At 41.8% G+C, this 27101-nt stretch overlaps 1 protein-coding gene across 1 annotated transcript in view; it reads left to right on the top strand.

The window, feature by feature from the left end:
- The window catches only part of MRPL11 (mitochondrial ribosomal protein L11), a 190819-nt gene that overhangs the window by 45365 nt on the left and 118353 nt on the right, over window positions 1–27101 (top strand). The window contains exon 4 of the mRNA XM_040409688.1: window positions 19004–19097. Coding sequence (XP_040265622.1) covers window positions 19004–19097 — 94 coding nt within the window. The remainder of the gene's footprint in view (window positions 1–19003; window positions 19098–27101) is intronic.

Here is a 27101-nt window from a genome sequence, read left to right as displayed (position 1 = left end):
ATGATTTTTGCGGGATGAGATGACTGTTTGATTGGTACTATTTTGTGGTGCATATGACTTTGTGATCGCTTGCTATTACACTTTTTGTGATGTAAGGTGACAAAAAATGGTTTATTTAGCATATGTGATATTTTTATAGAGCCGGTTGATACGGACGCGGCGATACCTAATAATATGTATACTTTTTTTTCCCTTACTTTTTACCAATTTTTTTTTTTACTTTATTTGGGGGAAATGACGTTTTGGTTTATTTTTACTTGAAACGTTTAATTTTTTGGGGGGAAAACGTTATTTTTTTAAAAAAAAAATTTTTTTTTTCACTTTTATTTTTTTTCACTTTTTTTTTTTTGTCCCACTTTGGGACTTGAACTTTTGGGGGTCTAATCCTTTACAATGCATTCCAATACTTCTGTATTGGAATGCATTGGCTGTATGAGTAATACTGTGTGTATTACTCATACAGCTTCCGGCCTGTGAGATCCAGGGGGCTGGATCTCACAGGCTCGTCACCGGAAGGCAGCGCAATGCCTTCCTTAGACATCGCGCTGCCTTCCATGCCATCGGGTCCCCCCTACAGCCGCATGGGGACCCGATGGCACCGGCCGCCGCCGCAATAGATAAAAGCCGCAAACCGCAGGTCTGAATTGACCTGTACGCCCTGTGTCCTGAAGATTTATCTACTTTTATAATAGATAGTAATATTTATAAAAATGGTTATTACTTAACATTGCGCACATTTTGAAAAAGAATTTTTTTTTTTTTTTTTTTTGGGGGAGGACGTTAGAAGGCTTAGAAGTTTAGAAGCAAATCTTGAAATTTTTAAGAATTTCCAAAACCCAATTTTTTCAGGACCAGTTCAGTTATGAAGTGACTTTGTGGGGCTTACATATTAGAAGCCACCCTAATCGCCTCATTTTAGAAACTAGACCCCTCAAGGTATTCAAAACAGATTTTACAAACTTTGTTAACCCTTTAGGTGCCCCACGAGAATCAAAAGGAAAATGGAAATGAAATTCAAAATGTCACTTTTTTTTTATTTTTTATTTTTTATTTTTTTTGTATGTAGCTGATTTTAAATTTTGATCAAATTTATTTTTTCTGCAACACATCAAGGGTTAACAGCCAAACAAAACTGAATCTATTACCCTGAATCTGGAGTTTACAGAAACACCCCATGTGTGCTTAAAAACTGATGTATGGGCGCACGGCAGGCTTCAGAGTGGAAGGAGCACCATATGGCTTTAGTAGAGCGAATTTAGCTGGAATGATAATTGGGAGATATGTCGCATATGAAGGTGGCCCTACAGTGAAAACCCCCAAAAAGCGACCCCATTCCGCAAACTACACCCCTCAAGGAATATTTCAAGGTGTGTAGAGAGCACTTTGACCCATCAGGCATTTTACAGAATTAGGAAACACTTGGCTGTGAAAATTAAAAATTAAATTTTTTAATTTATTTTTCCAGAAAAAGTTGCTTTACACCCACATTTTTCACTTTTACAAGAGGTAACAGGACAAAATGCACCCCACTTTTTTTTACCTATTTCCCCCTGAATACATCAACACCCCATATGTGCTCAAAAATGATGTATTGGTGCACGGCAGGGCTCTAGAGTCCAACAGCAAAATATGGATTTTGCTGACCTGAATTGACATTGATTTTTGGTGCCATGTCGCATTTAAGATTCCTGAGGTCCCCAAGAAGTGACCCCATTTTGGAAAGAGCACCCCTGTACAAACATTTTAAGTGGTAGAAAGGGTACTTTTCAGCAAACGGGTGTCTCACAAAAGGCAGAAACACTTGTTAAGGGATTTCAAAGCACACATTTCTGAAAATGAAAAATTACTAGCAGACCCCAATTTTTCACTTTCATAAGGGGTTAAAGGAGAAAATGCACTCCAGTATGTGTTCCCCATTTTCTCCCCATTCTGGAAACACCCCATAAGTGCTTGTAGCCTGCTGTATGGGCGCACAGCAGGCAAACAGCTAAATGTGAGTTTGGCTGGCCTGAATTGGCAGGCATGGATTTTAGGTGCCATGTCATTCCTGAGGTCCCCAGAAATTAAAAACCCCAAGAAGTGAAACAGTTTTGGAAAGGGCCCCCCCCGTACAAACATTTTAAGTGGTGGAAAGGGTACTTTTGACCTAACCGGTGTTTCTCAGAAATGAAAATTTTGTGGTTGGTGAAAAGTAGATCTGTAAGCTATGCGGACTAAATCAGAGATATAAGGTGGTAAAACTGCAGGGTACATCATGGATGAAATTCAATTAGTACTCCATGGATGAGTGGTAGATTTTAAAACACTCCTGCATGCACAGGCCAGGTTTTTCTGGGCAGGTTTCGCAGTGGTAAATGGTGTCTTTCCTTATCCCCTTTTGTGACACCCTACATCTTTTTTGGGTCCTTCCCTTCCTTCCTTTTCCAGGGATTTGACCTGGAAAATTTTGCCCTGGTACAACACGGGCACCATGACTTCCAGAAGTACTGGGACCATCCCTGGCCTGGGTTGGAAAAATTAGGGCCTTGATAACCTCCTCTTGGAACCGAAGGAAAGTTCCTGTGTGGCCTGCAGATTGAAATGGCACATATGCATTGCACATTGCCATCTGTACACTTTTGTTTTTCGTGTGGCACTGTAGGGCTTCAGAAGCTGATCTGCAAGATCCACCCCTCCCATGTGCCTGTTATAGTCCAGGATACAAACTGGTTTGGGGGTAGTGGTTGTGGTACCTCGTACAGGAGCAGGAGAGCTGGTGTTAGTGTGAATGGTGGTCAGTACAAGGAAGCCCCTCTTGTCCTTGTACTTAACCATCAGCATGTTCTCATGGAGGAGAGCCCTACTTTCACCCATTCTCAGTGCTTACCCTACCAGGAATCTAGGGAGGCCTCTCTGATTTTTGTGTACTGTGCCGCATGCCACAATACCTCTGGCAGTTAGGGACATGAATGGGGTATGCTGGTATAATAGTTATCCACATAGAAGTGATATCCCTTATCCAGCAGTGGGTGCAGTATAGGATGGGGGTGCATTCTGAAGGTTCCATCTGGGAATCTTTCCCTTTTGTAAATGCGGAACTTGTGGGTGTACCCGGAGCTACTCTCACAAAGTTTGTAAATCTTTATGCCCTACCTTGCCTGTTTGCTAGGCAGGTACTGGCGGAATCTAATCCTCCCTTTGAAAAGTAATAGGGACTCGTCTACACTGAAATTTTTATTTGTGTTTTACACCTCAGCAAACTTGATGTTAAAGTGGTCAATGACATGCCTAACTTTGAACAGACTGTCAAATGTTGGGTCGTTTTGGGATGGGCTCTGTGCATTGCATTGTCGTTGTAGTGTAGGAATTCCTAATTGACTCAAAACGTTTCTCGGTCATGGTCTTGCTGTAAATTGGAGTCTGGTAGAAAATGTCCGAACTCCAATATTGTCTAACGTTTGGCTTCTTTACAACACCCATATGCAGCACGAGTCCCCAAAACTTCATCATCTCTGCTGCACTTACTGGGGTCCAACCTAGGGATCTAGCGTATGACTATGTAGGGTTCTGATCAATAAATTGTTGGGCGTATAAATTGGTTTGGGCCACTATTAAATTTACAAAATCTTCAGAGAAGAAGAATGTGAAGCCCGCACAGTCTGTATTCCGGAGCTGCCCTCAAAATCCGGAATTTGGGGTTGATAATAGTCAGGGAGTGAAGTCCATAAGGGTTCACTCTGGGGGGGCTGCCTCCGCTGCTACCCCGGGGCCCCTTCTAGAGGGCTGATGATGACGATGATGATGATGATGATGATGATGAGGGGGTAGAGAAAAGTGGCATCCTCTCCTCCCTCATTGGCAGACTAAGTATCTGAGGCAAGCATGAAGCATGGTGTATGCCACTTCAGCTGAATATACTCGTTGGGACGGACGGGCCATTTTTATTTTATTGGGTTGCAACGTGTGAAATGTGTAAACCTTTATTTAGTGTGAGGGGTGTGTATGTTGTGTTTTCACACGTGAAGGGGCTTGTAATAAATGAGAAGAAATAAAAAAAAATATATAATAATTTTTATTTTTTTATATATTTTTTAAAAGTATTCTGTAAAAAAAAAATACATTTATTTCTGCACAAAAAAAACTTGCAGTGCAAACTGAGCAGACGCGATCAGTAATGGACACTACTGATCGGTGCTCAGTGGTTGCAAAATGCGCGTACGCAGATGTGCAAAATTCTAAACTGACAATAACTGGGAAAAATAATAATAATAATAATAATATATATATATATATATATATATATATATGCGATGAAAATAAGGGCAGCACTCCAATAGATAAAAAATGAAAAAACTTTATTTACCCATTTCATTTTTTATCTATTGGAGTGCTGCCCTTCTTTTCATCGCTTATATTTCATTGGATTGGCTTATATCCACATTGGGCTTTTTGCACCCTTCATCCATTTTTATCTGTGACGGTGCTGCCATCTCCTTTTTTCTTTTATTATATATATATATATATATATATTATAATATAATATAATATTATATAATATTATATTTTATATTATATTATATTATAATATAATATAATTTTATTAGTTATTCAGGCAGCACTCTCTTTCAGAGTTTGTCCGGTGCACGCGTCTCTCTTGACATCAGGCATGTATATTCATGAAAAATAAACCCAGCACTCTTGTAAAAAAAACGCAGGCAACGTTTCAATCCCCTTCCGGGATCCTTCTCAAGCCAAGTGCACAGACCAACATCATGCTGGTATCTATATACATATCCAGCTTTCCAATACATGTGACAGCTGATACAAAATCAAGTGTTCTTAAAAAAATTCAGTCCATTCAAATAAGTAAAGTGTCTTCTCATATTGTGAACATAGTACATATCCCCGTACATTTCTTTTATATAAAGTGCTTCGTGCCAACAAAGTGCACCTTCTCATAAAGCTCTATATAGTTAATCACATATTATAAAAAAGTGCAAGTGCATTTTAAAACCACAATAAAATCCCTTGGCTATAATAAATTCATCAGTTCATCGGGGTAGAGAGGCGTACTTGCATTCAATTCTTCCAGCTTGCTGTTTTTTTTTTTCCATCTGCAGGATGCACCAAAATTTATATATATATATATATATATATATATATATATATATATATATATATATATATATATATAATATTATAAATATTATCTCATTCCGGCGCGGATCAGTATGCACAGAAATCCACGTGAGTTCATGTATAGCCAATGCAGTATACAACATAAAACATCTCTTTCATAGGAAAGATCATCTTTTATTCTCATACTGTTTGTAGTCATAGAATTATTTCTCTATACTACACTGCAATTCAACGCCCTGATAATTTATGTGCAGTCACTCATCCACACCACGTAGGCAGTGTTGCACCACAAACCACCGCATGCTGGAAGTCGGTGTGAATTACCGTCAATCCCCGCATGCAGCATTGTGTATCACTACCCTGTATGGACGCGGACCATCAACTATCACGTAAAGACTTATTGGCACTATTCAATCACCTTGCAGGACGCCTCTCTCATCCCACAAATCCACATATCTGTAATACAAAACAAATATCATTATTTATGCAAATATTTTTTTTTTATAACTGGTCTATACATTCAATGTAATGATATGTCTAGAGCTCATGTAAACGGGAGCCCATGCTCTCGATCTCATACCCACTGTAACACGGTAATCTATATTTAAACCATGGGGTTTCAGTGTACCAAGGCGATGTATCCATTTTAATTCCCATTTTTCATAAGGGTAAGTCTATCCCCTCCTCTTTTCAACACATTAATTCTTTCTAAAATTGTAAATTTCAGATCTTTTTCCTTATGCTGTTTTTCCGAAAAATGTTTAGCTACAGGAAGATCTTTCCTTTTATCTCTAATAGACTGTCGATGATTATTTAGTCTCGCCTTGATATCACACGTAGTCTCCCCTACATAGAGTAAGTGACATGGGCACCATAATACGTATACGACCCACGACTAGTCACACGTCAAATATTCTTTAATCTCAAACCGTTCCCCAGTCTGCGGATGCGTGAACTCCCTCCCCTTCTGTAGATACTTGCAGTTCACACACTGCAGACATGGGTAACAGCCTGTCCTTAGTTTTAAATAGTCTGTTGGATTAGTTTTTTCTGCCCCTCCAACTCAGTTCTAACAATCCTGTCTTTGATGTTTCTGGAATGTTTGTACGACATCAGAGGCAGTGCAGCGAAAGCCGAAATCGCAGGGAATCCGCTCCTCAATGCACCCCAATGTGAACGTACAATACGCTCAACTGCCGGACTTAACTCATTGAATGTCGTTACAAATGGTATCCTCTCCGTATTTAGTTTCGTTTTACATTTCAACAAATTGTCACAAGTTATTTGGTCAGCTTTGATCCTATTCTCCCGAATAACCTTTTTAGGATAACCTCTTATTTTAAATGAATTTTCCAATTTTTTTAAAAGCACCTTCCACATGTTCCTCATTGTCTACAATTCTTTTTACCCGCAGCATTTGGCCGTAGGGTAATGCCCTGATTGTTTTGCGTGGGTGCCCGCTTTAAAAGTGTAAGATCGTGTTTTTTTATCTGTCGCTTTAATATTTAAATCTGTGCGTAGGCTCCCATTATCCACATAAACCTGTGTGTCTAAGAATTGCACCCGTTCCCTAGATGCTGTTAGTGTAAATTTTATATTGGTATCCATATTGTTCAAGAAGTCATGAAATCCATGTAACGATTCGCTGGTACCCTTCCAAACAACGAACACGTCATCTATGGATCTCCACCACCCAAACACATTGCTGAAGTGGGGAGAGACATAGATGACTCGTTCCTCCAATGATCGCACAAAGATATTTGCATAGGTGGGCGCGAAGTTGGACCCCATCGCCGCGCCCACCCTCTGCACGTAATACCTGTCCTGAAAAGCAAAATAATTCTGCCGCAACGTGATCTCCAGCATATCCAGCAAGAACCTCCTCGCCTGTTCCGTATATTGAGAGTGTTGTAACATGTCACATACCACTTTAACCTTAAGTCCCTGTTCATGCCCTATTGATGTGTACAACGAAACCATATCGAAGAACGCCAATATCACGTCCTTTGTAACTGAAATCTTTGCAATCTTCTGTAAAAAGTCTCCAGTGTCCCTGACATACGACCTTGCCTCCACCGCAAACTGCCTCAATGCTTTGTCCAAAAAAATTGCAATGTTGGACAAGATTGACCCCCTGCCCGAGATAATCGGGCGACCCGGGGGTCAATCAGGCTCTTGTGGATTTTTGGAAGAACGTATATCAGAGGAGTTACCGGGGACTTCACCACTAGAAACTGTGCCAATTGTGCATCTATTATACCTTCATTTAACCGCTTGCCGCACATGTAACGCCGAAAGGCGTCATTGCGGCGGCTCTCCCATGCTACGCTAACGCCGATTGGCGTCATCTCGCGTGAGCCGAGATTTCCTGTGAACACGCGCACACAGGCGCGCGTGTTCACAGGATCGGAAGGTAAGCGAGTGGATCTCCAGCCTGCCAGCGGCGATCGTTCGCTGGCAGGCTGGAGATGTGATTTTTTTTAACCCCTAACAGGTATATTAGACGCTGTTTTTATAACAGCGTCTAATATACCTGCTACCTGGTCCTCTGGTGGTCCCTTTTGTTTGGATCGACCACCAGAGGACACGGGTAGCTCAGCAATATGTAGCACCAAGCACCACACTACACTACACCCCCCGCCCTGTCACTTATTAACCCCTTATTAGCCCCTGATCACCCCATATAGACTCCCTGATCACCCCCCTGTCATTGATCACCCCCTGTCATTGATCACCCCCCCTGTAAAGCTCCATTCAGACGTCTGCATGATTTTTACGGATCCACTGATAGATGGATCGGATCCGCAAAACGCATACGGACGTCTGAATGGAGCCTTACAGGGGCGTGATCAATGACGGGGGTGATCACCCTATATATATATTACATTCATATATACCCTGCACATGTAGAGGCACTTATTATCGTATATACATTTAGTCATAGACTACTGATTGCCTGCTCTTGACATGTGCATTTTTGTAGTATTTTGTATTGATTTAAAATATAACTTTTATTATTTATGATAAAGCTAAAATGAATTTTTTAGCAATAATTATCTAACTTACTAGTTAAAACTCTCTCTGGACTTATAGATAGTGCTTCCTTTTATATTTATTTTTTTATTTTTATACACTATAACTGCAGCAGTGGTGATTTGTTAGCAATTGCTATCGATTAGACAGCCTTTGTGGATGCTGCATCCACAAAGGCTGTCTAATCGATAGCAATTGCTAACAAATCACCACTGCTGCAGTTATAGTGTATAAAAATAAAAAAATAAATATAAAAGGAAGCACTATCTATAAGTCCAGAGAGAGTTTTAACTAGTAAGTTAGATAATTATTGCTAAAAAATTCATTTTAGCTTTATCATAAATAATAAAAGTTATATTTTAAATCAATACAAAATACTACAAAAATGCACATGTCAAGAGCAGGCAATCAGTAGTCTATGACTAAATGTATATACGATCACCCTATATAGACTCCCTGATCACCCCCCTGTCATTGATCACCCCCCTGTAAGGCTGCATTCAGATGTCCGTATGTTTTTTACGGATCCACGGATACATGGATCGGATCCGCAAAACACATACGGACATCTGAATGGAGCCTGACAGGGGGGTGATCAATGACAGGGGGGTGATCACCCCATATAGACTCCCTGATCACCCCCCTTTCATTGATCACCCCCCTGTAAGGCTGCATTCAGATGTCTGTATGTTTTTTACGGATACATGGATCGGATCCGCAAAACACATACGGACATCTGAATGGAGCCTGACAGGGGGGTGATCAATGACTGGGGTGATAACCCCATATAGACTCCCTGATCACCCCCCTGTCATTGATCACCCCCCTGTCATTGATCACTCCCCTGTAAGGCTCCATTCAGACATTTTTTTGGCCCAAGTTAGCGGAAATTTATTTATTTTTCTTACAAAGTCTCATATTCCACTAACTTGTGTCAAAAAATAAAATCTCACATGAACTCACCATACCCCTCACGGAATCCAAATGCGTAAAATTTTTTAGACATTTATATTCCAGACTTCTTCTCACGCTTTAGGGCCCCTAGAATGCCAGGGCAGTATAAATACCCCACATGTGACCCCATTTCGGAAAGAAGACACCCCAAGGTATTCGCTGAGGGGCATATTGAGTCCATGAAAGATTGAAATTTTTTTCCCAAGTTAGCGGAAAGGGAGACTTTGTGAGAAAAAAAATAATCAATTTCCGCTAACTTGTGCCAAAAAAAAAATATTTCTATGAACTCGCCATGCCCCTCATTGAATACCTTGGGGTGTCTTCTTTCCAAAATGGGGTCACATGTGGGGTATTTATACTGCCCTGGCATTTTAGGGGCCCTAAGGCGTGAGAAGAAGTCTGGGATCCAAATGTCTAAAAATGCCCTCATAAAAGGAATGTGGGCCCCTTTGCGCATCTAGGCTGCAAAAAAGTGTCACACATCTGGTATCGCCGTACTCAGGAGAAGTTGGGCAATGTGTTTTGGGGTGTCATTTTACATATACCCATGCTGGGTGAGATAAATATCTTGGTCAAATGCCAACTTTGTATAAAAAATGGGAAAAGTTGTCTTTTGCCGAGATATTTATCTCACCCAGCATGGGTATATGTGAAAAGACACCCCAAAACACATTGCCCAACTTCTCCTGAATACGGAGATACCAGATGTGTGACACTTTTTTGCAGCCTAGGTGGGCAAAGGGGCCCACATTCCAAAGAGCACCTTTCGGATTTTACAGGTCATTTACCTACTTACCACACATTAGGGCCCCTAGAATGCCAGAAAAGTATAACTACCCCACAAGTGACCCCATTTTGGAAAGAAGACACCCCAAGGTATTCCGTGAGGGGCATGGCAAGTTCCTAGAATTTTTTTTATTTTTTGTCACAAGTTAGCGGAAAATGATGATGATTTTTTTTTTTTTTTCTTACAAAGTCTCATATTCCACTAACTTGTGACAAAAAATAAAAACTTCCATGAACTCACTATGCCCATCACGAAATACCTGGGGGTGTCTTCTTTCCAAAATGGGGTCACTTGTGGGGTAGTTATACTGCTCTGGCATTTTAGGGGCCGAATGCGTGAGAAGTGGTTTGAAATCAAAATCTGTAAAAAAAAATGGCCGGTGAAATCTGAAAGGTGCTCTTTGGAATGTGGGCCCCTTTGCCCACCTAGGCTGAAAAAAAGTGTCACACATCTGGCATCCCCGTACGCAGGAGAAGTTGGGCAATGTGTTTTGGGGTGTCTTTTTACATATACCCATGCTGGGTGAGAGAAATATCTTGGCAAAAGACAACTTTTCCCATATTTATCTCACCCAGCATGGGTATATGTAAAATGACACCCCAAAACACATTGCCCAACTTCTCCTGAGTACGGCAATACCAGATGTGTGACACTTTTTTGCAGCCTAGGTGGGCAAAGGGGCCCACATTCCAAAGAGCACCTTTCGGATTTCACCGGCCATTTTTTACAGATTTTGATTTCAAACTACTTACCACACATTTGGGCCCCTAGAATGCCAGGGCAGTATAACTACCCCACAAGTGACCCCATTTTGGAAAGAAGACACCCCAAGGTATTCGCTGATGGGCATAGTGAGTTCATAGAAGTTTTTATTTTTTGTCACAAGTTAGTGGAATATGAGACTTTGTAAGAAAAAAAAAAAAAAATCATCATTTTCCGCTAACTTGTGACAAAAAATAAAAAGTTCTATGAACTCACTATGCCCATCAGCGAATACCTTAGGGTGTCTACTTTCCGAAATGAGGTCATTTGTGGGGTGTTTGTACTGTCTGGCCATTGTAGAACCTCAGGAAACATGACAGATGCTCAGAAAGACAGAGCTGCTTCAAAAAGCGGAAATTCACATTTTTGTACCATAGTTTGTAAACGCTATAACTTTTACCCAAACCATTTTTTTATTTTTACCCAAACATTTTTTTTTTTTTTCAAAGACATGTAGAACAATAAATTTAGAGAAAAATTTATATATGGATGTCGTTTTTTTGCAAAATTTTACAACTGAAAGTGAAAAATGTCATTTTTTTGCAAAAAAATCGTTAAATTTCGATTTATAACAAAAAATGTAAAAATGTCAGCAGCAATGAAATACTACCAAATGAAAGCTCTATTAGTGAGAAGAAAAGGAGGTAAAATTCATTTGGGTGGTAAGTTGCATGACCGAGCAATAAACCGCTAAAGTTGTGGAGTGCCGATTTGTAAAAAAGGGCCTGGTCACTAGGGGGGTATAAACCTGTGGTCCTTAAGTGGTTAAGGCCACATTGATTTTATCTTCAATAATCTTCATAATCTCAAACTTGGGGTCCCTTGACAAAGCCTCATACGTATCATTGGCTTTCAGTTGCCTATCGATCTCCTGGATGTATCTGGGGGTTTCTGGACAACCTCTCCAATGCATCCATTTCACCTTTGGTGACATTAGGTCGTGTCAAAGATTGATCATGTACATTATTTTTAAGTTGTACAACATCCCTTTTCACTGATTCCATAAATGTCTCCAGAGCATGAGAATTTATAACAGGTGTAAAATCACTCTTTACAAATAAATCAAATTGCTTCAACGTCAGATTTGCCTGTAGGCTATTATCCACATCATGTAATCCCATGGGTCTGGAGTCACACCACACCCTCGGCTAAAAGGCCTGAAGAGGTGGTGTAAGTCCAGATCCAACTGGAACCAGTCTATCTTTGACTGCGGACAAAATGTTAAACCCTTATTCAGAATTTTTAGTTCATGTTCATCAAGAATGTGTGAAGTTATATTTACCACAATGTTATTCATTTCTTTTTCGAGACCTTGGACGTCGTGTGACCATTGGACACACATAGTACATATATATAAGCTATACATAGGAAAAACCACACAAGAACTAAGGAGGCGTATATCTAAACATCTAAGCACCATAAATACTGATTCCGACACCTCTCTCTCGAGACATGTAAGAACAGTTCATAATGGCAATATTCATACCCTGACAGTGTGGGGTATCCAGAAAATGATGATGGGCCCACGCATGGGAGATTTGGACAGAAGGCTGCAGCAAGAGGAAACAAGATGGATATACCGTCTTAAAAGCCTGGCCCCATACGGTTTAAACGAGGGGTTCACATATGTATCTTTCCTCTAAAAGGAACCCACGGAGGAGACTATATCTATAATCATTAGTTTACTATGACAGTAAGGAGAATATATACACTGCAATACAAATAAATAATTATGTGTAACATGTAAATAGGGCAAGACCAATAGGAGCTTTAAAATCCAGGGAACCCCAGAATATCGACCATGAGTATTCTGGTGTATAAGGAGGAGTGAGCCGATAACGTCTGAAACGTCCGTCCCCCCACCCCAGCAAACAAATGCACACTTACCATGCCAGTAGCGGAGTTTATAGATGGTATATCGCTTGGAAGGCATCATCTTAAATGAAATAATGGCAACAATGAGTAAAAATGAATAATTACTATACATATTAAAATCGGTGGTCCATGGATGGAAGTATAAATGTGAGGCTTAATAGGATAGTAAGTAGCAGCAAAAGATGGTGTACTGACCGGTAGATTATATGCAGCTTGGAGTGACAGGTAATTCAGAGCAAATGACTGACCATACATAATAATAATATGAGCGTAAAACAAATATCCCCTTAGAGGAGGAATAAGCAAAAAACTGCCACCGTTAGGAGGATAGGCAATGCTGATATACCCCAAGCCCAACAATAGACACTCCAGCAGGGTTAGAACCAGTATTCAATATACAATATACAACCTCCAGGGGTAGAAGTACTGAGCGAGAAATACCGATCAACGACGCCTGGAAAGTACAAGTGCAACGACATGCGCAGTAGCGAGACGGACCGAACGTGATTTGTCTAAGTCGGTGCGCAGGCGCACAGCAGGCTCGGGACACTGCGCATTCAGCACCAAAAGAGAGGGTGCTGAGTGTAAGTACTTGGACATGCGCAGTAGGGACCCCTGGTAGCGGCACATACCGGAGCATCGGCGCATGCGCAAACACAATAGATACGGAGGTGGCCATTGGGGGAAATAAGGAGGTGGAGACTCCAATGATATACAAACCGTTCCCTGATAGGCCGAACAGCATCTAAGTAGCAAATTGTAACCACAGTGGCTACAGACACCATGACATCATCAAAGGAAGGTCTTATAAGCCCTGGTCACTCCCCTCTCAGCAGCAGACTGCCCGGACCCCTGAAGACGCCAAGTTAATTTGGCGAAACATGTCGGGGGGCAGAGTGCTGTAGAGCATGTGTTTTAGACAGCTTATGCCTGCGCTTTACAAATTACAATTCTCAAGATAGCGCCAGTCAGATAGGAAGGTCGTGTGGAGTGAGTGCTTACCAGCTACCGTGTGTGACCCTGCACTGTGGAGTAACAGTGCCGGTACTAGTAACAATCTGCAGTGGCTGCTAAATATAAAACAGCCCAGCAGAGTAGGGGAGCAGGGCGGATAGCAGCACCTCCAAACCTGTCCTAAGGCGCCATTATCATCTTAAAAGATTCAACAACACTTATGATCCACAAAGCAGGCATAGCTGAGACTTTTAAATGTTAGTCCAGTGTAGTGTTGTATTTATACATAATAATAAATGTTACGTTTTAGCCTAGAACATAATCACACGTGTCAACCTAGAGACAACTATTGGTCTCACTGACCATTTGAAAATAAAAATAATATTGTGTCTCAACACGTTGTGAAGGGTCACCCTAAAAGTAATGGTGTACTGTGTGCTGCACTAATGCCAGCGATTAAACCCCTTCCGTGCCATGGGCAATACAGACCACGGCATGCACGGGTTTTGCGGAGGGAGTGGATGGGGTGACGGGGACCCAATGGCTGGCATGGCAGACCCTCAAAAGTTTGTCTCTCACAGTGGGACAAAAATAAAAAATAAATTATCTTTAGAAAACACACTTTCAAACCCCCCCAAAAAAGTACCCTTGAAAAAAAATCTGTTTTTAATAACTTGAGGGGTGTAGTTTCTACAATGGGGTCATTTATGGGTATTTTTTTTTACTATTCCTACCTTTGGTAAATGTTGGTAAGTATTCTACAGGGAGTGCAGAATTATTAGGCAAATGAGTATTTTGACCACATCATCCTCTTTATGCATGTTGTCTTACTCCAAGCTGTATAGGCTCGAAAGCCTACTACCAATTAAGCATATTAGGTGATGTGCATCTCTGTAATGAGAAGGGGTGTGGTCTAATGACATCAACACCCTATATTAGGTGTGCATAATTATTAGGCAACTTCCTTTCCTTTGGCAAAATGGGTCAAAAGAAGGACTTGACAGGCTCAGAAAAGTCAAAAATAGTGAGATATCTTACAGAGGGATGCAGCACTCTTAAAATTGCAAAGCTTCTGAAGCGTGATCATCGAACAATCAAGCGTTTCATTCAAAATAGTCAACAGGGTCGCAAGAAGCGTGTGGAAAAACCAAGGCGCAAAATAACTGCCCATGAACTGAGAAAAGTCAAGCGTGCAGCTGCCAAGATGCCACTTGCCACCAGTTTGGCCATATTTCAGAGCTGCAACATCACTGGAGTGCCCAAAAGCACAAGGTGTGCAATACTCAGAGACATGGCCAAGGTAAGAAAGGCTGAAAGACGACCACCACTGAACAAGACACACAAGCTGAAACGTCAAGACTGGGCCAAGAAATATCTCAAGACTGATTTTTCTAAGGTTTTATGGACTGATGAAATGAGAGTGAGTCTTGATGGGCCAGATGGATGGGCCCGTGGCTGGATTGGTAAAGGGCAGAGAGCTCCAGTCCGACTCAGACGCCAGCAAGGTGGAGGTGGAGTACTGGTTTGGGCTGGTATCATCAAAGATGAGCTTGTGGGGCCTTTTCGGGTTGAGGATGGAGTCAAGCTCAACTCCCAGTCCTACTGCCAGTTTCTGGAAGACACCTTCTTCAAGCAGTGGTACAGGAAGAAGTCTGCATCCTTCAAGAAAAACATGATTTTCATGCAGGACAATGCTCCATCACACGCGTCCAAGTACTCCACAGCGTGGCTGGCAAGAAAGGGTATAAAAGAAGAAAATCTAATGACATGGCCTCCTTGTTCACCTGATCTGAACCCCATTGAGAACCTGTGGTCCATCATCAAATGTGAGATTTACAAGGAGGGAAAACAGTACACCTCTCTGAACAGTGTCTGGGAGGCTGTGGTTGCTGCTGCACGCAATGTTGATGGTGAACAGATCAAAACACTGACAGAATCCATGGATGGCAGGCTTTTGAGTGTCCTTGCAAAGAAAGGTGGCTATATTGGTCACTGATTTTGTTTTTGTTTTGTTTTTGAATGTCAGAAATGTATATTTGTGAATGTTGAGATGTTATATTGGTTTCACTGGTAAAAATAAATAATTGAAATGGGTATATATTTGTTTTTTGTTAAGTTGCCTAATAATTATGCACAGTAATAGTCACCTGCACACACAGATATCCCCCTAAAATAGCTAAAACTAAAAACTACTTCCAAAAATATTCAGCTTTGATATTAATGAGTTTTTTGGGTTCATTGAGAACATGGTTGTTGTTCAATAATAAAATTAATCCTCAAAAATACAACTTGCCTAATAATTCTGCACTCCCTGTATAAGGTAGCATCATCTGCCTTAAAAGCAAAAGAAATTTAAAAAATGGTTAATTTTTAAAATTTTTCCGTAAATGTTGGATTTTTTTTAAAATAAATAAAAGTAAAACATATCAACTCAAATTTACCTTTACCATAAAGTACAATGGGGGACATTTATCAATAATATTCGAGAATTAAGAGTGGTCTGGGAGACGCTGAAGTCCTCGGGAATTCTTCAAAATCATAATCTCAAAGTCTGACAACATGACTACAGTTGCGTACCTTACACATCAGGGAGGTACAAGGTCAAAGAAACTGCTAGAGCTTTCAGGAAGGATATTTACTTGGGCAGAGAAGGAAGTAAAATCTATCTCAGCCATTCATCTCAAAGGTTCCCTAAACCGGGAAGCGGATTACCTAGGCAGACAAAAGGTAGATCAGACAGATTGGCCACTAAATCCAGACGTTTTCGAGATGTTAGTACACAAATGGGGATATCCAGAACTAGACCTATTTGCCTCAAGAAAAAATGCAAAACTAAAAAGTCGTTTATGGGTAATTTCTACTATGTAAGCTCCACAAAATTACTTCATAACCAAATTAGTACTTAAAGGGTCACCTGGATTGTGGATATAGAGCTGAGGACATGGGTTGCTAGATGGCCACTAGCACATCTGCAATACCCAGTCCCCATAGCTCTGTGTGCTTTTTATTGTGTAAAAAAAATAAAATATGACTCTTCTCTGGTCACACAAGTAAGATATGACTCTTATGTTAATTTACATAAAAGGCAGGAAGTACAAAAATGCATAATACTTATTGAATTCGTCTGCAAATGAAATTAAAAGTGTAATTTATATGTTTAGGGTAACACAATGAACATTTAGAAACGCTCAGTGAGGGTAGCATAGTAGAGGTGACAGGTTCCCTTTTAAAGTGTGTTTTGGAAATTTTCTTAAATTAAATTTCTTCTAAAATTCAAAGCCTTCTAACGTCCTAAAATCACAAAATGATGCCAACATAAAGTAGACATATGGGGAATGTTGTGTAATAACCATTTCATGAGGTATCACTGTATATCTTAAAAGCAATGAAATGTAAAATTTTGAAAATAGGGAATTTTTCCAAACTTTCCATAAATTTGGTATTTTTTCAATATGAAGGTAAAACAGATTGACTGACTAAAATACATTGCTCAAAAAAATAAAGGGAACACTTAAACAACACAATGTAACTCCATGTCAATCACACTTCTGTGAAATCAAACTGTCCACTTAGGAAGCAACACTGAGTGACAATCAATTTCACATGCTGTTGTGCAAATGGGATAGACAACAGGTGGAAATTATAGGCAATTAGCAAGACACCCCCAATAAAGGAGTGGTTCTGCAGGTGGTGAGCACAGACCACTTCTCAGTTCCTATGCTTCCTGGCTGATGTTTTGGTCACTTTTGATTGCTGGCGGTGCTTTCACTCTAGTGGTAGCATGAGACGGAGTCTACAGCCCACACAAGTGGCTCAGGTAGTGCAGCTTATCCAGGATGGCACATCAATGCGAGCTGTGGCAAGAAGGTTTGCTGTGTCTGTCAGCGTAGTGTCCAGAGCATGGAGGCGCTACCAGGAGACAGGCCAGTACATCAGGAGACGTGGAGGAGGCCGTAGGAGGGCAACAACCCAGCAGCAGGACCGCTACCTCCGCCTTTGTGCAAGGAGGAACAGGAGGAGCACTGCCAGAGCCCTGCAAAATGACCTCCAGCAGGCCACAAATGTGCATGTGTCTGCTCAAACGGTCAGAAACAGACTCCATGAGGGTGATATGAGGGCCCGACGTCCACAGGTGGGGGTTGTGCTTACAGCCCAACACCGTGCAGGACGTTTGGCATTTGCCAGAGAACACCAAGATTGGCAAATTCGCCACTGGCGCCCTGTGCTGCAACATCCTCCAGCATGACCGGTTTGGCATTGGGTCAGTAATGGTGTCGGGTGGCATTTCTTTGGAGGGCCGCACAGCCCTCTATGTGCTCGCCAGAGGTAGCCTGACTGCCATTAGGTACCGAGATGAGATCCTCAGACCCCTTGTGAGACCATATGCTGGTGCGGTTGGCCCTGGGTTCCTCCTAATGCAAGACAATGCTAGACCTCATGTGGCTGGAGTGTGTCAGCAGTTCCTGCAAGACGAAGGCATTGATGCTATGGACTGGCCCGCCCGTTCCCCAGACCTGAATCCAATTGAGCACATCTGGGACATCATGTCTCTCTCTATCCACCAACGTCACGTTGCACCACAGACTGTCCAGGAGTTGGCAGATGCTTTAGTCCAGGTCTGGGAGGAGATCCCTCAGGAGACCGTCCGACACCTCATCAGGAGCATGCACAGGCGTTGTAGGGAGGTCATACAGGCACGTGGAGGCCACACACACTACTGAGCCTCATTTTGACTTGTTTTAAGGACATTACATCAAAGTTGGATCAGCCTGTAGTGTGTTTTTCCACTTTAATTTTGAGTGTGACTCCAAATCCAGACCTCCATGGGTTAAAAAACTTGATTTCCATTTTTTTTATTTTTGTGTGATTTTGTCAGCACATTCAACTATGTAAAGAACAAAGTATTTCAGAAGAATATTTAATTAATTCAGATCTAGGATGTGTTATTTTTGTGTTCCCTTTATTTTTTTGAGCAGTGTATTATCACTAATATGTAGTACAATGTCACGAGAAAACAGTTTCTGAATGGCTTAGATAAGTAAAAGCATTCCAGAGTTATTAACTACATAAAGTGACATGTCAGATTTGCAAAATGTGATTTGTTCTTGAGGGGGTAAAGGGAGTCTGTCAGCTACATTTCACTGTACATGGTATAAACAGTTCAAGTCTTAATTCTCCCCCCCCCCCCCCTTGTGTGTCCATCTGATGTCCTTAAAAAGAACATTGATGCATGAGCTTGCAAGAGCTCGGGAGCGGTTTCCATTGCTGCAGTCCATGTCATCCAAAGCTAGCCATTAATTAGTGCAGTCCGTTCATTGATACAGCTGCCCACATTGGGTATTGTATTTCACATGGCTCTGCCTAGCCTGTGAATCAAAGTAGCCAGTGAGGGGCTGGCCATGGAAAAAATTGGAGCTTGGGTGCACCTAAGGTCTAATTTGCATATTAAGAAGAATAATGTAGATGCACTATTACTAGTGTATTTCTTTGTTTTATTATTTTACTTTTTTTTTTGTGTAGCCTGACAGAACTTATGAAATGAAGATTGGGCAGCCACCTGTGTCCTACTTCTTGAAAGCTGCAGCAGGGATAGAAAAAGGAGCTTCAAATTCAGGTTAGTAGTAATATCATACATGCAAACTACTGAAATGCAATGTAAGTGGAGATACTTTGATACCAATGGTTTCTGAGGATTTTGTTTTATTTTTATTTTTTCTATTGTTTTACTGGTTTAGGTCAAATGCGTATTTCTCAGATGACAGATATTGCATGATACACATACACTTAAACCATGTTTGCAACAGGGACATTATTCCTGTAGATCAGGGGTGCACAACCTGCGGCCCAGGGGCCACATGCAGCCCTCCATTATCATTCTTTGTGGGCCCCCAACCATCTAGTGACAGACCTGTATGTCTTGTGGCTGCTCACATGAATTTTTCATGTATTAGATGGGAATCCTGGAGGTGTAACCAGACATTTATAGTATGTACAATATGCCATAAATACCATATTTCAGTTGGTAATACCCCTTTAACTTCTATTTCTATATCATCAACATGACAAGGAGATTGACCCCTGACCTCTATAGGGGCAGGAACAGAGAGAGGTTAAAATACCCCCTCCCCCTACCATACCCCAGTGTTTCCTGTCCCTACAGAGGCCAGGGTAGATATATATATATATATATATAGTGTGAGGGGTCTTTCAGGAGATCATCCTCACAGGTATGGCTTCAGGACACCAGATTTCAGGTCCAAACAATTAATTTATTGTGATACACCACTACAAGCAAAATGACAAAAATAATAAACACTCGCCCGTCCAGGCTTTAACTCCCTGTTCACACCCTGTGAACACATGCGGCTTTCTCAGCCAATGTCCCACAGCCTCCTGTACCACAGCACTGTGCTGTCTGAGCGTGAGCTGCAGGGAGGAAGTCACCGTCTCTCCCACTGCTAAAGCTGACAGAAGTTGATTTTTACCTTCATTTTTTTTTCAATCCCTTTCGGTGCATTAGCAGGTCTTTATTTTTTTTTTATTTTTTTTTTTAGGTTGGCCATGCCCCTGACCTGTCACCTCCACAGCACTCAGCTTCCTTAACCGCCTCACGTCCGCCCATAGGATATAAACGTCCTATGGGTGGATGTCTATTTCTGACAGCACGTTTTAAAACGTGCTGTCAGAAATACCAGCTGCACGCTAGTCGTGCAGCTGCTGATCGGGTTGCCCGCTGTCAGTGACAGCAGGGCAACCCTAAGACAAGGCAGGGACAGTGCCCAGGTGTCCCTGCCTTCCGGATCGCTGCAGACACAGCGCTCACCGAGCGCTGTGTCTGCAGAGCAGGAAGCGCTGTGCGCTTCCTGTTCCGGCCCGGCGGTCATGTGACCGCCGTGACCGGAGTGTGCAGGGGCTGTGTGAGGTCTCTCAGAGACCTCGATCAGCCCTGCTCTGAGGCTGTACAGCACAGGATTGCTGCTGTACAGCCTCTATAGGGGTGCATTTGTCCTGTAACTGGGGCTACTATGTCAGCCCCAGTTACAGGAGAAATCAACAGTGTAAAAAAAAATAAAAAGGGAAGTAAATGTCCCCCAGAGGTCTTGTATGACCTTATGGGGGACGAAAAGTGTAAAATAAAATAAAAATAAAAAAAAGGGTTGAAAAAATAAAATAAAAAAAAGTTTCACATGTAAAAAAAAAAAAAATCCCAAGTAAGGAATAAAAAAAAAAATTAAAAATAGAAAAAATTAAAAAAAGTATACATATTAGGTATTGCCGCGTCCGTAAAAACCAGCTCTATAAAAATATCACATGACCTAACCCCTCGGGTGAACACCGTAAAAAAAAAACTGTGTCAAAACAAGCAATTTTTGTCACCTTGCATCACAAAAGGTGCAACACCAAGTGATCAAAAACGCGTATGTCCCCCAAAATAGTACCAATAAAACCGTCACCTCATCCCGCAAAAAATGAGCCCCTACATAAGAAAATCTCTCAAAAAATAAAAAAACTGTAGCTCTCAGAACATGGACACATTAAAACATAATTTTTTGGTTTCAGAAATGCTATTATTGTGTAAAACTTTAATAAATGAGAAAAAGTATACATATTAGGTATCGCCACGTCCGTAACAATCTGCTCTATAAAAATGTCACTTGACTGAACCCCTTAGGTGAACGCTGTAAAAATAAATAAATAGAAACTGTGCTAAAACAACCAATTTTTTGGTCACCTTGCCCCATAAAGTGTTATAATGAATGATCAAAAAATCATATGTACCCAAAAATAGTACTAATAAAACTGGCACCTTATCCCCTAGTTTCCAAAATGGGGTCACTTCTTGGGAGTTTCTACTGTAAGGGTGCATCAGGGGGCTTCAAATGGGACATGGCATCTAAAAACCATGTGGAGTTCCTTATCTTCTGCGCCCTGCCGTGTGCCCATACAGCAGTTTACGACCACATGTGGGGTGTTTCTGTAAACAGCAGAATCTGGGTAATAAATATTCAGTTTTGTTTGGCTGTTAACCATCGATGTGTTAAAGAAAAACATTTATTAAAATGGAAAATCTGCCAAAAAAGTGAAATTTAAAAATTTGATCTCCATTTTCCTTTAATTCTTGTGGAACGCCTAAAGGGTTAACAAAGTTTGTAAAATCGGTTTTGAATACCTTGAGGGGTGTAGTTTCTACAATGGGGTCATTTATGGGGGTATCCACTATGTAGGCCCCACAAAGTGACTTCAGACCTGAACTGGTCCTTATAAAGTGGGTTTTGGCAATTTTCTTAAAAATTTGAAGAATTGCTTCTAAACTTCTAAGCCTTCTAACGTCCTAAAAAAATAAAATGACATTTCCAAAATGATGCCAACATAAAGTAGACATATGGGGAATGTTAAATAATAAATATTTTATGAGGTATCACTTTCTGTTTTAAAAGCAGAGAAATTGAAATTTAGAAAATTGCGAATTTTTCAAATTTTTGGGTAAATTTGGGATTTTTTCATAAATAAAGGTGAAATATTTTGACTCAAATTTATGACTATCATGAAGTACAATGTGTCACGAGAAAACAGTCTCTGAATGACTTGGATAAATAAAGGCGTTCCAAAGTTATTACCACATAAAGTGAGATATATGTCAGTTTTGCAAAATTTGGCCTGGTCAGGAAGGGGGCAAAGGGCCCAGATGGGAAGTGGTTAACAGTGTCATCCACAGCACCCTGCCATTCAAAGGCTGGGTTGTTATGGAAACCTGGTGTAAAACTGTGTGTATGTGGAGACTAAGGATCTGCGAGCGTCTATTGGCTGATAAGGGACATGTGACCGTGTGCATGGCAGTTGGGATATGAAGAGAGAGACTTGCAGGCTTCTATTGGCTAATGTAGGTCATGTGATGTGCCATATTTGCATTTGTTGGGAATATATCAGGAACGGTACGTGCTAGAGAACTGTGACCCCGACAAGATTTCTTTCCAGGTAGCAAGGAATGTGTATACAAAGTTTAGTTGAAATCGATGGTTGCATTTTTGAGTGATTGCGGAACTACATACATACATACATACATACATACATACATACATACATACATCCTTCTTGAGAGAGATATATATTAAATTACCGATTTGGACATAATAAATATATATCTCTGTGGATGGATAAATTACCGATTTTGTAATATATATAGTAAAATATACTGTATAAAAAAATTAATTATATTATTTATATATATATATATATATATATAGAAGAATCCAAGGCAGCACACGAATAACGGTGAAAAAAGTGATGTTTATTCCCACATGTGCAGACAGCAACGTTTCAGCTCTCTCAATGGAGCCTTTGTCAAGCCATAATCATCAGTGCAAGCTCACATGTTTAAATAGCATACATGATTACTGTGTGAATTACATGATTATACAAAACATTACATAATTATACAAAAGTAATCTATAAAAAAAAATTCATCCTGATTACTCTGAGTGTCACATACTTGTAATACATCGACTCCACAATTCATGAATTGTGGAGTCGATGTATTACAAGTATGTGACACTCAGAGTAATCAGGATGAATTTTTTTTTTATTTTTTTTTTTTATAGATTACTTTTGTATAATTATGTAATGTTTTGTATAATCATGTAATTCACACAGTAATCATGTATGCTATTTAAACATGTGAGCTTGCACTGATGATTATGGCTTGACAAAGGCTCCATTGAGAGAGCTGAAACGTTGCTGTCTGCACATGTGGGAATAAACATCACTTTTTTCACCGTTATTCGTGTGCTGCCTTGGATTCTTCTATATATATAACTTACTGGATCAAGTCCGTGATCTACCCAAGGGATTGCACCTCTGCAAATTGTGTGCTGCTCATCTTTTTTTCTTTTTTTTTCTTTATATATATATATATATATATATATATATATATATATATATATATATATAAAAAAAAATCCCACTGTGATTGGTAAAACCTCTTAATATTAGCAATAGTATAGGAATTCATTTGGAAATGGGGCTCAAGCATTTTAATATTTTTATATAATATCAATGAATATTCTATAATTGGTATCAAAAATCATGCTGTGAACGTTATAAGCCACATCCCCCCACTCTTCCTATTGGCCTACCCATGGCCGATGCATTCCAAGGTGGAACGCATGAAACCAGAGCGAGTTATGCGTTCCACTGGAATCACCAAGACGTTACTTCTGGGCTCGGCGCTTAGCCCTCCAGACTGGAGCCACAGATTTTCAATAGAGAAGATTTATCGAAAGCCCTGAGAGTGTGCTGCCATCAATCTCCATCGAACTACATGCGATCCTGGCCAGGGAGGTTAAAAGTCTTGCAGGTGTATTGAGTTTATCCTGCAGACAACCCCCCCAGCGAAGTGAGTACATACTTCATGTTTAATGGTTTTATTGATATAAAACAGATTATATGCCATTAAAGGGTATTGCTATATAGTTATATATTTTAATTAAGTCCTACAGAACTGTTCTCTTCCTATTTGTCTGAGTTTATCACGGACTAATTTGGTGCTTCATATCCATCTCCTCATATTTTCATCATTATATACGACTGAGGAATATAGAAAATTCACAGGGTGAATTGAGACACTTATTTCCAAACAACTCACTAACTCAGTAGTAAGAACTATAGTGAGTGGCGCTTCAGTTTGATTCTTATATTTTTTCTTTTTAGACAGATATTATACCTCTGGTAAAGTGTTGAATCACAATACCACCGTTATTTGTCAATATTTACTATTCTCTATGTGCCATAACGGCCACCATAAAAATCAGGGATTGCAGGTTCCACATACATGCTGGGTCCACTCTGCTTTTTATCATTTTTGGTGCCAAAATGGCCTCCATTTAATTCAGGGAAGCAGAGTGGACCAAGCATGCATGTGGAACCTGCACTCCCTGAATTTTATGGTGGCCGTTTTTGTACAAAATCTATTTGCCAAGAATCTCAAATTTACAAAATAAGCGTAGCATTAGCACCAGAATATTTTCTATTACTATGGCATTATTGTACTTTGTAAAGGAACGCCTAGCACCCCGACCGGGTACCTCCATTGATAGATGCTCCTAGTGCTTTCCGAGGACTCCAAGCACTCCACTTGACACCGTACGCACTGCAGACCCCACGAACCGCCGAAGCTTGGTTGAGGTCTCACCGTCTCCTACCCACCCTGGACCTACGACAAGGCTCCAGGCTCCAGTGGGTGAACCTCTCCTAAAACCAGAGAGCAGGAACAGCTCTTAAAAGCTAGTAGTTATAGCCAGGGGAGTATAGCAAATCTCCCAGCGTATAGTAATCCCCAGCGTCGATCAGTTACCCAAACATCAGCCTCAACATGATAAAGGGTAAAACAGGAACACTTTATTGAGGGCTACCCGCCCGTATTTATGCAGGTCCCCATCTGGTGTACACGCCCCTAGGGGACCAGAAGGAAGACTGTGACACAGGACAGATATGTAGCACTCAGGACACAACACATCCCCACAATGCATCATGGTTTCCTCCTCTCTGCCCTGGAGACACCCGAGGAGTAATCCAATCATCTCTCAAGACAAAGGGAAATCGCTAATACACATGTGGATACAACAGGACAGGAATCGCCACCCAAACACACAATGTCACACCCCTACAGCAAACACAGACATTTAACATATTCCCAGATAGCTCAAGTCTGAGTGCATATCATTAGGTGAATGGCACTCAGAATACACAAATACAATAAAATTAGCTATCTGGGTACCCTCACATAACAAAATACAATTGCAAAGACAGATTTAAGCTGTGCGGCCGGTCTGTCTGCTCCTTCAAAGTTAGTATGGGCCATAATCCTGAGGCAAGAGGCTGGTAGCCAGGCCCCTCCGAAACCCAGTGGCGAGGTTGGTTTCGCCACACATCTCCCCCTCCCAGGGAAGACTAACCAGATACCTGACCTCATGCTGGTCGGTATCTGAGTTAGTCTGGCAGTCCACCCACAACCCAATACTGGACCTGTTTAATTTTGGGGCCTGGTTCTGTTCTGTATGTCCCCAGCTGTTGAGGGGGCATCTGCTACTCCTTGCTTCCTTGTTGCTCTCTAGCTTGGAGCTGTAGGTACTTGGTGGGCAGAGGCCAACTGCGCTCTGCCCAGATGCCAGCTCTTCCTCTGGGGTAGCCTGTGGGATGTTTGGCTCTGGAGAAGAGGATAGGGGAGGGCAGAGGCTGACTGCGCTCTGCCCAGATGCCAGCTCCTCTGCTGCGGGGGTAGCCTGTGGGGAGTCAGGCTCTGGATAAGAGGATAGAGGAGGGCAGAGGCTGACTGCGCTCTGCCCAGATGCCAGCTCTTCTGCTGGGGTAGCCTGTGGGCAGTCAGGCTCTGGATAAGAGGATAGAGGAGGGCAGATGCCAACTGCTCTCTGCCCAGATGCCAGCATTTCCGCTGGGGTAGCCTGTGGGATGTCCGGCTCTGGAGGAGAGGATAGGGGAGGGCAGAGGCTGACTGTGCTCTGCCCAGATGCCAGCTCTTCTACTGGGATGTGGTCAGGGAATCCTATCCCCAGGACCTTGTTGCAGATCGGCTGTGGAGAGGAGGAATGGCTTACCTCCTCCTCCTGGCATTCCTGCAGGGTTGGTGGGGGATCTGAACCGGCCATCCAGCATCTTTGTAGGGCCGGTGGAGAGACCTCGGTCCCATCTCCACCTGCCATCGGGAGGTCTTCCCAGAACCAGTCTATGAAGTTCCCTACTTTGGGAGTTGGTAGGGAAGCAGGGGGTATCGCCGGCAAGTCTTCCCAGTTGTAGTGGGGCAGATCTGGCTCTGCTTGTCGAGTAGGTTGGGGATTAATGGAGCTGAGCAGGTGTTGGTAGGTCTGCTCCACCTCCCACTCCCTTGTTACCAGGTGGGTCATGTCTTTGCTCACCTCCCTTCCGTCAGCATAAACATGCATGCCCATCCGGTAGTCGTAGATATCCCAAAACCTAGACTCCTCCGTGCTGCCAAGATCAATGTCCTCCTCCAAGGCATCCCATACTAACCCCGGTCCATCAAACTCCTCACCCTCGGGTCTGTCGTGCTCAGCCATCCAGGGGGAATGTTGAATGACATGCCACCTTAGGGCCTGGTAAGCGTCCTCTAGCCAAAGCTCCTTACATACCAGGTTCTGGAGCTCTGTTACCCAGTCATCCAGGGGCTCCTCTCCCAAGAGACCCATCCGCATTGCCACACGCTTCTGTAGCCGCTGCTCATAACTGGGGAGACTCACACCTCGGTGCCGCAGGGCATTTTCCAGGGCATCATACCAGACTTCCTTTCTGTCTGCATCCCTGTAGTCTGCGGCTGCCTCCTCCTCCTCGTCATAGAACGCTGTCCGAAGACTAGCTGATTCCATCCTGCTGTAGCCAGGGGCGCTGTACGGATACTAGCGTTGCCCTCAATTTAGTAAATCCACGAACGGTGTCTCCGAGCTGCTTCTCCTCACACTAGGACGCCATCCCACTGCTTGCCACCAAATGTAACGGAACGCCTAGCACCCCGACCCGGTACCTCCGTTAATAGATGCTCCTAGTGCTTTCCGAGGACTCCAAGCACTCCACTTGACACCGTACGCAC

Source organism: Bufo bufo, chromosome 10 (assembly GCF_905171765.1).
Source record: "Bufo bufo chromosome 10, aBufBuf1.1, whole genome shotgun sequence".
NCBI classification, from domain to species: Eukaryota; Metazoa; Chordata; class Amphibia; order Anura; family Bufonidae; genus Bufo; species Bufo bufo.
The sequence above is the reverse complement of the archived record's forward strand: the minus strand, read 5'-3'. Positions and strand labels throughout refer to the sequence as shown.